General features: G+C 34.5%; 1 protein-coding gene across 2 annotated transcripts in view; it reads right to left on the reverse strand.

Annotated features, from left to right (window-relative positions):
• LOC123678477 overlaps positions 1 to 13,210 on the reverse strand; it is a 357,292-nt gene that overhangs the window by 98,895 nt on the left and 245,187 nt on the right. Inside the window, exon 10 of one of the 2 annotated variants that reach the window (XM_045615515.1) lies at positions 9,849 to 10,042. The exons of the other annotated variant lie outside the window; for it this stretch is intronic. Within the exon in view, the coding sequence (XP_045471471.1) occupies positions 9,956 to 10,042 (87 nt within the window). The 3' untranslated portion in view covers positions 9,849 to 9,955. Of the gene's footprint in view, positions 1 to 9,848; positions 10,043 to 13,210 lie in introns of those variants that run through there. 2 annotated transcript variants of the gene reach the window in all.

Below are 13,210 nucleotides of genomic sequence, written 5' to 3' on the forward strand. Positions count from 1 at the left end.
GCACTTCCGAATTTTTGTTATAACACGAATATGCGCCGACGCCTTGATGATCGTTTCACATAATCTTATTAGTCTTTGATCGTGTATTGAAATTCAATAGGTACACAATAAAGATCTGACGCTGGCTCTTTTTTGTGAATTCGGTGTGCATTCATATATCAGATAAGTTTAATTCAATAAAAAATCATTTCATTTGTTAGGCAGAAGAAGAATAGAAAATTGAATTTTCAATCATATCCCAGGATATTTCTTATAAAATAAACTATAAACTACTACTATTATGATATTTTGAAATTGAACATTTCAATACTAATCTTATAGGTGAATGAGAAAATTATTACAATTACCATGCCATTTTTTTCAACAATAAGAATTTCAATATTTGCATGATTGAAGGAAGTCTAACAAAGTTCGATAATTAGTAGTTGGCCAGAATGTAAACGATAAAATTGAATAATTTTCTGAAAATGTGAATGCTTTGTGTCGACAATTGTCACAAATCACAATCCCTTTTTCCTAATCCTAGGAAGAAGATTTTGCTCTTTAGTTTTCAATATGAACCTTACTTTCATATTTTAATCAAGCTATTTTGATCTCGTGAAATAGGACTTTTTCTGAACCTCCGATTTTGTGATTCCAAAAATGATATATTTGATTATTTATGGATGCTAGATATTAACCTCTTGCTAGTATATTGCTATTTCACGAAATAAAGTCCGAAAATATTTCTGTGATGTGTTTACATAAAATAGTTATTTATATTACAAGTGCAGAAGTGATATTCTTCCACGAGTTCAAAATTCAAAAACGAGCCACGAAGTGGCGAGTTTTGGAATGAACGAGTGGTAGAATGAGCCTTCTGTACGAGTATTATACATTATTTTCTCTAATTCATTGCATTTTCATTGAAACTAATGAAATATTTCCATAAATATATTTACTGATTTTCGCATTGAAAAATGTTGGTTGGCAGAACTGATTTCTTTAAGGCAAATTGATGAATTGACAGATAAAGCCGTGGCGGAAAGTTCGGAGTACCAACATAGAATAATAAAATATAACCATGAAAACTGTGCGTTTCTGATATATTCTCGCACGATTTTGTTCGACAAGATGTGGAAGAATGAACGGAATAACCACAGAATTAGAGAAATAAATATATAATCTGAATTATTTTTTACAGTGTTTGACATGATATTTCGAACAAACTTAATGAAATACTAAATTGGACATAATAAACGGTTATATTTGGACATATTGGACATTTGCAATTTCCAAACTATTCGAAGAAATTCAATAATAGGAATGAGTGTACATCCGTCTGTTCATTATAGAATTTCTTCAATAGTTTGGAAATCCCAGGCGCGGTGAACGTTCAATACACTTTATAATTTATTTGGACCTATTTAGTATTTATGTTTCTTCAGGCAATGCTCATATTTTTGTCACTTATTTAAGGTCTGTTTTGTCAATCGAAATGTATGTACCCAGATTATGTCACAGTGTTTGCGAAACAATTGTCACAAAGAGTAAGAGATTTGTGGAAATCACTTCGTTTTATAATTTTATTGCTCCGAAAAATTTCCATCTAGGCGAGTTTCTAACTTCAGAAGTGATTACGGCTGCCTGCTGTTGTTTTTGTTGCTGGTAGACCCGGGTGAACACATTCTTTTGGGATTTCTTCTATCTGAAGTTTTTTCCCGTGGATCGAACCAGATTATTCAGCCACTTCGATTCATTGAATTTTCAGATTGCACGGAATAAATTGACCTAAGTTGGTTCCATCAAAATTTAACGTTTTTGAAATATTTCGATTTTTTATAAAGCGAAGGGGCTTTGGAAGATACTAATCACTTCGACATAAATGAATTTATTCAAAACGAGTCAATTAATTGACGACTCATTCAAACGTTATTATCGGGCTTATTCTAAATGGCAAAGCATTTTATTATCTTATCAGGTAGCAAATTATAGTATCTTTGAGAAGTTGTCTCCTGAATGACAAAATAAATTATACGGTGTACCAGTGGAAATAGCCCGATATTAACTTTTGAATGAGTTATCAATTAATTCTATCATTTTAACAGCCAGTAGAGTTCTCAATGATTTTTTTCTCGAAATCTCATTCAAATAAATTAATTTACATTCACCATCCTAATGAATTCTTTTTTAACTTTCAATTTTTCGACCCTTATACATAGGGCCGTCGCTAGCCAAATTGCCGCACTAGGCAAACATCCAATTTGCCGCCCTTACAGTCAACTCTGTAGAATGTGTTGGCGAAAACGATAGCTTTTAAGCTGAGAGATAAAATGGACTGTATTTGAAAAGCGATGGTATCAGAAGTCTTACCTGGATGGTGTAGTTCCAAATATTCAAGGGTGATAGAGGGTGATTTGATTCTTCCTCAAGTCTATAGTAACTCAGAGTTGAATTCCTATTGTGCACAGCAGCACAACACTTTCACTAGTTTCAGCGAAAACTACAATAGTAAAGCAAAAGCGAAAACGAAAGCAGAAAAATATAAGCGGCGATACATGTATACTATAGCGATTGTCTTTTATGACTGACGAATTGTCTTTTTGATGAGGGGGGGATAACGAACTAGATTCCTGATACCATATGATTTAATGCGTATTATGAAAATCTAGGTTTGTTTCTCCAACATCCTGCCCCGGGAAAATGAAGAATGAATTTTGAAACTACTTAAAAAGAAAAAAAATTAGTTAAATTTGAGTTAGAGAAAAAAAACAAAAAAAAACAAAAAATTTGATCGTTGATCGCAGATGCGCAAAGAGAGAAAATCACTTCATACAAAATAAAAAATTCAGCAAAAAAAAAAAAAACAAAAAAAACAAAAAAAAATATCATATTTGATGCAACTATTTCTAAGTTGGCTCACTGGGAAGTGGGCAAAGTTTTACAAGCGGGCGTTTTAGTAAACCTGTAGAGGTTTTAATGGTGGCGACGCGAGCAACTTTATCGTCACCAGGGTGCAAATCAAGGATTCTTCCTAAATTCCATTTGCCTGGTGGAAAATTATCGTCTTTTATTAAGACCATTGTGCCAATTTTAGGGGGTGAAAGTGGGTTTAGCCACTTGGAACGCTGTTGAAGCGTATGTAAATACTCTTGACGCCAACGACGCCAAAAATTTTGATGAATGCGTTGTAGAAGTTGCCATCTCGATAAACGGTTTAGAGGTATTTCAGAAAACTCTGGAGTGGGAACTGCAGATGGCGGTTCCATCATGAGAAAGTGTCCGGGCGTCAAAATATCAACACTTTCAATGTCTGAGTACAGCGGTGTCAGTGGACGCGAATTCAAACTGGATTCGACCAACGTCAGAATGGTGTTGAATTCTTCGTACGAAAGTACTTGATCGCCAATTACTTTCGTTAAATGGAGTTTCACGGATTTGATACCTGCCTCTGCTAGTCCGTTGAAATGGGGACCAGAGGGTGGTGAAAACTTAAAATTGATGAATTCTTGTTGAGCTGCAGTTTGCATCAGCTTTAATTGTTTACTCGCTCCGACGAAGTTAGTGGCGTTGTCACAAAAAATTGTCTGAATTCTTCCTCTTCTTGCAATGAAACGCTGCAAGGCAGAAAGAAACGTCTCCGACGATAGATCGCTAGCCAGCTCTAAATGCACAGCTTTTGTAACAAGGCATACAAAAACACATATATAAGCTTTGCAAGCTTTGACGCCACGATGACGGGTCAAAGATATATAATAAGGACCTCCGAAATCAACTGCAGAATTAAGAAATGGTTCAGCTTGCGTAACTCGATTTTCAGGTAGTGAAGCCATAGGGGGTTGATAAGGTTTAGGAGCAATTTTCCAGCAACGAACGCATTTTGAAATTACTGAATTGATGGCGCGTTTGCTAGCTAGAATCCAGAATTTTTGTGAGATCAAGTATTGGGTGGTGCGGCACCCAGCATGCAAATAGATTTTATGGTAATGAACTATGATCAAAAAAGTTAAGCGGCTCTGACGCGGCAGGAGCATCGGAAACTTCGCGTCATGTGGCAGATGAGCGTGTTTGATTCGTCCTCCCACTCGTAAAACACCATCAGAATCAATGAATGCGTGCAATTTTCGAAGAGGAAACGAAAACTTTTTGCCTTCATATTCCTGAGCAAAATACTTATGTTGGGTGAACTTGACAAGCAACAAAAGAGCGGAGTACATCTCACTGGATGACAGACTATCAATAAATTTGACGGTCCGATTCCTTACATTATTTATAAATCGCAAAACATACGTTGTAACACGTAACAAGGTATTGAATGACGAGAATCGTTCTAGCAAATTGTCAACTAAATTTTCATCATTGGGGACGCTTAACAGAACTAATTTACGCTGCTCCTCCACTGGATATGAAAAGGAAGAGGTCGGAATAAAACTTGATATCTCGCGTTCTTGCAACAGTGGTGGACCGGTAAACCACCAACTTACAGAGAGAAGACGAGAAGGTAGTACACCTCGGGAAGCGATGTATGCGGGATTATTTTCTGTATTAATATAATACCATGAACCTTGTGGTAAATTTGCTTGTACAAACAAAACACGATTGGCCACGAACGGTTTCCAACGAGTAGATTCGCCGTTTAGCCAATGAAGCACGATTTGCGAATCTGACCAAGAGACCACTTTCTTTATATGTATGGTTGGTTCCAAAATTTTGACAGTAAATTTCATCAATTTGCTCAATAAGACGGCAGCGCAAAGTTCGAGGCGAGGAATAGTTATCTTTTTTAAAGGCGCAAGTTTAGATTTTGCACATAAAAAATGGGTAGAAATCGAAAAATCATTCAGCGCCCTTAAATAAATGACGCATGCGTATCCCTTCTCACTAGCGTCACAAAACCCATGGATCTCGTAACCGGAGATTTCAGTTGGAATAATAAGGCGTGGAATTTTCAACTCAGAGAGTAACGGTAGTTCTGATTTATATTGTTGCCAGACACGAATAATGTCAGGGGGCGGCGGTTCATCCCAATCAATTTTTGATATCCAAAGTTGTTGGATTAGGTTTTTTGCGAGAAAAATCGTAGGTGCAACAAATCCGAGGGGATCATACACTTTTGCTAACTCAGAGAGCATAATCCTTTTCGTACATGATGAGTCATCAATGGGTTTGCAGAAAAAACTAACGTAATCACTGCTGGGATTCCAATTCAATCCCAAAACTTTTAATGAAAATGGTTGTGACCCATTGTCGAATGATAGTGAGTCAACAGACAAATGCGATGCTGGTAAATCATTCAGAAGTGATGGTTCATTACTACAAAACTTACGCAATAGAAACCCAGCTTTCTCTAACAGAGAAATTAAATCATCGCGCAGTATGCGAGCGTCTTCAATGGTGGGTGCACTAAATATAAAATCATCGATATAGGAATTATTTGAAATAATTTCGGCGGCATGTGGATGATTCGATCTTTCATCTTCTGCGAGTTTGCGCAAAACGCGAAGTGCTAAATATGGGATCGATCGTAGTCCATAAGTGACGGTTTTCAAACGAAAGTCTTGTACTTCATCATTCGGTGAAAAGCGAAAGAGAATTCTCTGAAAATCACAATGACTAGAGTCCACCCAAATCATACGATACATTTGGCGTATATCACAGCATATAACAAATGGAAAAAGACGAAAACTAGTTATTATTTTGGAAATATCGGGTTGCAATTTTGGACCTGTCATTAGATGATCGTTAAGGGTTTTTTGAGAGTTAAATTTATAAGATCCGTTAAAAACAACTCGCAATTTGGTTGAGATGCTTTCAGGTTTTAGTACGCAATGATGAACTAAATAGTACGAATTCGACCGTATTTCATCGGCAGGAATAACTTCCATATGGTGTGATTTAAGATAATCCATCATAAATTCTTTGTATTGTATATGCAACTGCGGATTCTTCAATAGACGACGTTCAAGAAAGTAAAATCGAGATAAAGCGAAATCACGCATATTCATGAACTGTGGCGTTGAATTTTCAAAGAAAGGCAAAGAGACAACAAATTTTCCGTCATCGGCGCGAGATACCGTTTCAAGAAAATGTCTTTCACAATCAACTTCTTCCTGACCAAAATGTTCGACCTCGGGGACAGTTTCCGCTTCCCAAAATTTTTGTATGTCACAGTCGTGCACATTTTCGAGTGAATTTATGAAAAAAGATGAAACAGGATGCGGAAAACTATTATTGGTTTTACCAAGTAAAATATACCCGAATACAGTATTTATAGCCACGGGTTGATTATCATTAGCGGTAATGCAGCCGGACAAAATAATTCGAGAAAAGATTTCTGCTCCCAGGAGCAAATCTATGGCACCGGGACGATTAAATGATGGATCAGCTAGGGGTAAATTACGAATATGATTCCATGAATTAGTACAAACTGGATGTACAGGTAAATTTTCACAAATTTTATCAATAACTATAGCATCAGTAAATAAAATCGGATTATTTGACATTACTGGTTTCAATGATAGTGACACTGATCCACCACTCAATTTAGTATTCATGGATCCCAATCCTCTGACCTCAACAGAATTAGGAACATTACGCAAGTTCAGACGTCTTACTGCCTTTTCCGTGATGAAACAAGTCATACTACCCGAATCCATTAAACATCTAAGGGATTGATAAGCACCGCGGCCATCACAAACATCAACATAAGCAGTAGACAAAAGAACATGACTGGGAAGTGCCATGACTCCAGCACCAACGAAAGTCGAATCATTATCAGGGCGATTTGAGTTAGTTTGCGATCGAAGTGATTCTTGACCATTTGACATAGCGGATATTGCAGATGGTGAAGAACTTAAAGCATTAGCAGAGCGAAGTTTAGTGTTGTCATGGAGAAGCGTGTGATGAAATTTTGACTTACATACTTTACATGTATGGCAGGATCTGCAAGATCGTAAATCATGAGCGGAACTTAAACAATTGAAACATAGCTTGTTTACTTTACAAAAATGATAGCGATCAGAAACAGGCTTATTAGCGAACGTAGAGCAAGTATAGAGCGAATGATTTGCTTGGCAAAAAATACAAGTAGCGGCGGGCGATTTATTGACAAACAATGCAGTAGTACGAGATGAAGCGGGACGTATAAATGAAGCAGATTTTCGCATTGTATTTTGTTCATCATTAATTGATGGCGAAGTTGAAGATCCTAGCGTTTCTAAAACAAGACAATGTCTATTAATTAAATCAATTACTTCACTGAATGCTGGAACTTCGGTGGATTGATGCTCCATTTCAAAACGTGTAAGCGTATTCTTGTCAAGGCGTTTTATAATCATCATGACTAAAATAAAATCCCAAGAGTCAGTTGGAAATTTAAGGTTGTTTAAAGCAGCAACGTTTTCAGTGAAGGTATCTATCAATTTCCTATAAGATTCCGCAGAAGGAACTGTGATCTTAGGAGCGATTCATTGAATTTTTAGATTGCACGGAATAAATTGACCTAAGTTGGTTCCATCAAAATTTAACGTTTTTGAAATATTTCGATTTTTTATAAAGCGAAGGGGCTTTGGAAGATACTAATCACTTCGACATAAATGAATTCATTCAAAACGAGTCAATTAATTGACGACTCATTCAAACGTTATTATCGGGCTTATTCTAAATGGCATAGCATTTTATTATCTTATCAGGTAGCAAATTATAGTATCTTTGAGATGTTGTCTCCTGAATGACAAAATGAATTATAGGGTGTACCAGTGGAAATAGCCCGATATTAACTTTTGAATGAGTTATCAATTAGTTCTATCATTTTAACACCCAGTAGAGTTCTCAATGATTTTTTTCTCGAAATCTCATTCAAATAAATTAATTTACATTCACCATCCTAATGAATTCTTTTTTAACTTTCAATTTTTCGACCCTTATACATAGGGCCGTCGCTAGCCAAATTGCCGCACTAGGCAAACATCCAATTTGCCGCCCTTACAGTCAACTCTGTAGAATGTGTTGGCGAAAACGATAGCTTTTAAGCTGAGAGATAAAATGGACTGTAATTTGAAAAGCGATGGTATCAGAAGTCTTACCTGGATGGTGTAGTTCCAAATATTCAAGGGTGATAGAGGGTGATTTGATTCTTCCTCAAGTCTATAGTAACTCAGAGTTGAATTCCTATTGTGCACAGCAGCACAGCACTTTCACTAGTTTCAGCGAAAACTACAATAGTAAAGCAAAAGCGAAAACGAAAGCAGAAAAATATAAGCGGCGATACATGTATACTATAGCGATTGTCTTTTATGACTGACGAATTGTCTTTTTGATGAGGGGGGGATAACGAACTAGATTCCTGATACCATATGATTTAATGCGTATTATGAAAATCTAGGTTTGTTTCTCCAACAGAATGCAAAAAAAATTATTTTGGTTTATCGGGATCTTCTACCGAAATATGGAAAAATTGAAGGCAACTGTTTGTAAAATTTCAATAATAATATCATAGAAGGAATATAAACAAAACCAACAAGTTCAAACTTATACAAAAAATAAAAATCATTTTAGGATTGGTAAGTAAAAATAATAAGAACACATGAATAACTAGAACAAAAAATGGAAGTATCTGTCCGAAAATAATATTCAACGAATTATTTAGAAATTGACTTTTCGATCATTCGAATGAATGATCGAAGTTGTACATTATTTCCATTTTTTGAAACAAAGAGGAAAAAAAAACGAATTAAATATATCGAATTCGATAAGTTTTTTTGCCGATATTTCTAAGTTTTCATCAAATCATGCCGTAAATTGTAAAGAATCAAAAAGATGTAGTTCGCTACCAATACCTTTCATATTTCATAATAATATTCAATAAACGCTCTAGCATTTCTGCTGCCCCGGCAAAAATATAAGTCGACGCCCTTGCAAGTTCGGGGTAAGATGTTTTTATATAAGTTGAAAAGGTTTTATGGACGGATAATGTATTGAGTGTAATTATTTCTTATTAATTCAAATTTTATCAGGAAAGATCATTAATTGATAAACTACTAAAGAAATCAATAGACATTTTTGGACGGGACAGATAAAAATTCCATTTCTTGAATATATTTGGTTTTTCACATGAATTGTTCGTAAACCCGTATTAGGTCACAAAAATCTACCCTTGATTTCAGCAGCTGGTATTACGTAAACAAAACCGATCTTCAACAGAGGCAATAACACTGTGCTAAAAACCAATTGCTAGTTATAAAAGGAAGCAAGGAGGATTTCTTATAAAGGCACGTCACGGTCCGTAATGTTTTCAAGATGTTAAAAATATGGAAATGGAATCTATTGCAAATGTTCGAATGATAACTATTTCAGTTCCGTTAATATCGCTCTTATGCCTACTACCGAAAACAAATTTCAGAATTGTACCTAGCATTTTAACACCTGACAAAGTACCTTATCAAGTATCTGAAAAAGAATCTTCAGATAGTTATTTGAATTTTTTTTTTAAATATCTTCAGATACCTTTGCAAAAAAGTATCTTATTTTGTATCAAGATACTTTTATAAAGTGAGTTTGACGGCTTTGTCAACTTTATTTTAAAATATAGGTAATTGATTTATAAAATTTGAAGTAATATTCCAATTTTCGATCAGCAACAAAAAATCAAGTTATCAATCCGAAAAAAAATCACAGTGAAAGTAAAAAAAATCTATTCAATACATTCAGTACCTAGATTTCTCGGAAAAAGTAGAAAATATCTTCCTTCAATATTTGCTGCCCCTCTAGAATAGGCTCTGTAGTTTCAGGTTTTTCTGCTGAGTTCCGACTTCATAAAACATTTGAACATTTTGTTTATTCATCTTTAAAATGGTAGTAGGTAACAATTGGATGATACAGATGAACCATTATTTCAAATTCGAATGCGGCCACCCCCAAAACTAGGTAATTTTATAAAAAATCATGTCTGAAATTCTTCGAAATTAAAAAGAAATATTCAACACAATCTTTTTGGAATTCCGATTTCTGAAAAAAAGTTGAAAATGCCGCCCTCCAATATTTGCCTGTCACCCCGGAAATGTACCTGAAAGAAACACGGATCATATTTCTTTGGAAACATTATATTATCAAATAAGTGAATATGATTTTTTTCTATTAAGGCTATCTCATCATCCGACGCTTCGAACGTAGGTACTTTCCAGTGCCGAAAAATTAATATAATAATCATTTTTTATTTTCATCATTTCATTATTATTATCAGAATGCTGATTTGGATTTAAGGATTTCAAAGTAGGTTACTGCTGCAACCTTCAATCCAAAGGCAAATCGAAAAATTCAGAATATAACTCTCACTTTGCACATAGTGAAGGATCAAAAAATATTGTTATATTATTGAACGTGGTACAAAATAAAATAAACTTCTTATATATTTATTTCTTAGGAAGCATGAGATGAAAATGATGAAATGGAAACGTTTCTCGTATATTTTGCATTCATCTGGGGAATCAGCATTCTGATTGAAGAATTGTAAAGAAAAATATTATCCACCGGCTACCCTAATAAAGCAATACTATCGAGCAGTTTATGTTTCTTAGCATCAATAACTCGTGAACAGTACTGTGAGGGGATTTACACGACATCTGGATATTTATGAGTGTTGTGTATAATGCGGCACCTTTGATGGTTTCTATTGTTGATTAAATTTGTCTGTATATTTTCGTATTCGATTTAAATCTCATTTCTTACTTTCTACAAATATGATCTTGAAATGCTGCCCTAGGCCATCGCCTACCCTGCCTTACCCTAGCGATGGCCCTGCTTATACATGTTTATTATCAACATTTAAATTTTTGCTGTCACTTACCTAACTGTAATTGTAAAAAATACTATATTTGTTTTATGGACTATTGGAAAACGTGATACGAAAATAGTCAAATTTTGAGATTTTATTCTTCACGACCTCTATACCTGTTTCCGCCAAAGCATGCAATCGTTGGCAAAAATGTACAAGATACCCAATAAAAGATAACCAAATACAAAATTTTTTGAACATGATTGGTCGAGTTACTAGATACGAGATACCTTTCGACATTGAATCTGAAATTCTAATAGAAAAATACGTTTTCGGAAATTTTTCAAACATCATTTTATTTGATGATCTATATATACACTGTGTCCGTAAAAAATGGAACAAATTCATTTTTGGTTAAAAAGACCATTTTAAGAAATTATCCTGAAACAACCCCAATTCGTCTCAATTTTCCGATCACTCTAGCTGACCTGATTCCAAAAATGTATCACATGTTGATGCCAATTGGTACAGGGTGGACAAAAATACAATAGTTTTGTGTGAGCTCATTAAGTAACACGAAACATTCTCTATCAGTTAAAGTAACAATATTATCAAAAATAATCATTGTCCAGCAGCAATTGGTTTGAATGTTACACCCTGTAGTTTGTTACAGTTTTAGATTAATAGAAATGTATGAAAATAAGAAATAACTTCTTTCATATTCTGTCTGCTAGACCGCAAATACCAAACATGTTTGGAAACAGCTCATTTCTATTAATCTAAAAATGTAAGAAACTACAGGGTGTTACATTCAAACAAATTGCCGCTAGACAATAAGTATTTTTGATAATATTGTTAATTACTCAAATTAGTATGTTTGATGGTTCGAGATGAAATTGTATTCAGGTTAACCATCTTTCTTACCAGATGTTGTTAATGTCATTATTTGGGATGAATATTTCGTCTGAATACTTCATTATTTGCGGGTTGGGTAGGTCATAAAAAGTCATAAGAGCTGTTTGGGATTTGCCAAAAGTACGGTTCTATTAGATTTGTTCTTGTTTAAAAACAAATTTTATCTTGGAAATATGCATTCAAAACCTAAAAAGATTAAAATATGAACTTCAACTGAAATGAACATTGGAATATGCAGTTATGCAAATGCATATTCATCCGAAGCCTAGTAATGGTTATGCCAAACTCGTCGGTTTTGTGATCAAGGAAATAGTGGATAATTTTTTTATGATATTTTGTTTGAAATTTTTATGTTTCTGGTTGAACTATCCACATCATATTCACTACGACTCTTGAAATTTTTATTTAACATCTGAAGGCAATAGTTTATTTAGATTGAATTGAAAGTTCCGAAATCATCAGAAAAATATTCGAACGGCTATAACTACGGAATTACTTGTCGGATTTCGACTAACTAAACAGAGACATTCGATAATATCCCGAAAATTTCAAGTTTAAATATTTCTCCGAGAACTATCATTTTTACGGCCGGACGAACAGAATCAAATTTCAGGACGAATTCATCATCACTGAGTCGAACCCTCGGTCGAACCTCATTGTTTTTGACAATCTCTGGCACAAAATTAATAAATTACAGACATTATGACGAAATAATAAAGCTGAACGACAGCTCAACAATATATAGTCATAAGTTTTCAAGTATAAAATAATAACTCGTCACATTTGTCCTTTCCATGCAGGTTCCTGCTACATATTTGATATTCAATCTATATGCTGGTTAACTAGTATCATTCATTATTGTGACAATTCAATTTTTACTTTCATTTGAATATAGTCAAACATTTTTCTACAAATAAGAATTGACTTGTTAAAAATTCAAAATCCATATTTGAAGAATTTGAACTTGTCTTTCATTTTGCCGATTATTCTTTATTTCGATAATCTTGTATGTATTGGCTTCTTTGAAAAACAATAACCTCATTTTTTCATTCGCAAAAATTTAATATTTCGAATCAGTTCGCTTCTATAAAGTTCTGTTGTATTTCTTCTCTTACCCGTCCATATTCTTACATAATAAGTTTATAGGAACAACATTTATTCCGATTAAAAAACATCACTTTCAACAGTTCCTACTAAAGTGTTTAATGCTTAGTGCTCGAAAATTCGAATTACTTTCACAAAGTGCTTAGTAATCGCGAGTCTTTTGTGAAAATCGGTGCTTAGTGCTTGGTGCTCGAAGCCCTTTTTTTTCGAGTGCTTAGTGCTTAGTGCTCAAGCACTTTTTTTCAGTGCTCGTCACAGCTCTGAGTTGTATACAGTTTATTCAATGGCAACGTTTCTGAGCATTCAGCTCCTTCATCAGGCTAAAAACAAAAACCAATTTATAAACAACGGAATGGATCATACATACATCATACATACATGTCTCACACATTTTAATGCAGTCTGTCTTGCCTGATGCTTTTGTTTATACTGATACGTCTT

Source organism: Harmonia axyridis, chromosome 4 (assembly GCF_914767665.1).
Source record: "Harmonia axyridis chromosome 4, icHarAxyr1.1, whole genome shotgun sequence".
Lineage (NCBI taxonomy): Eukaryota > Metazoa > Arthropoda > Insecta > Coleoptera > Coccinellidae > Harmonia > Harmonia axyridis.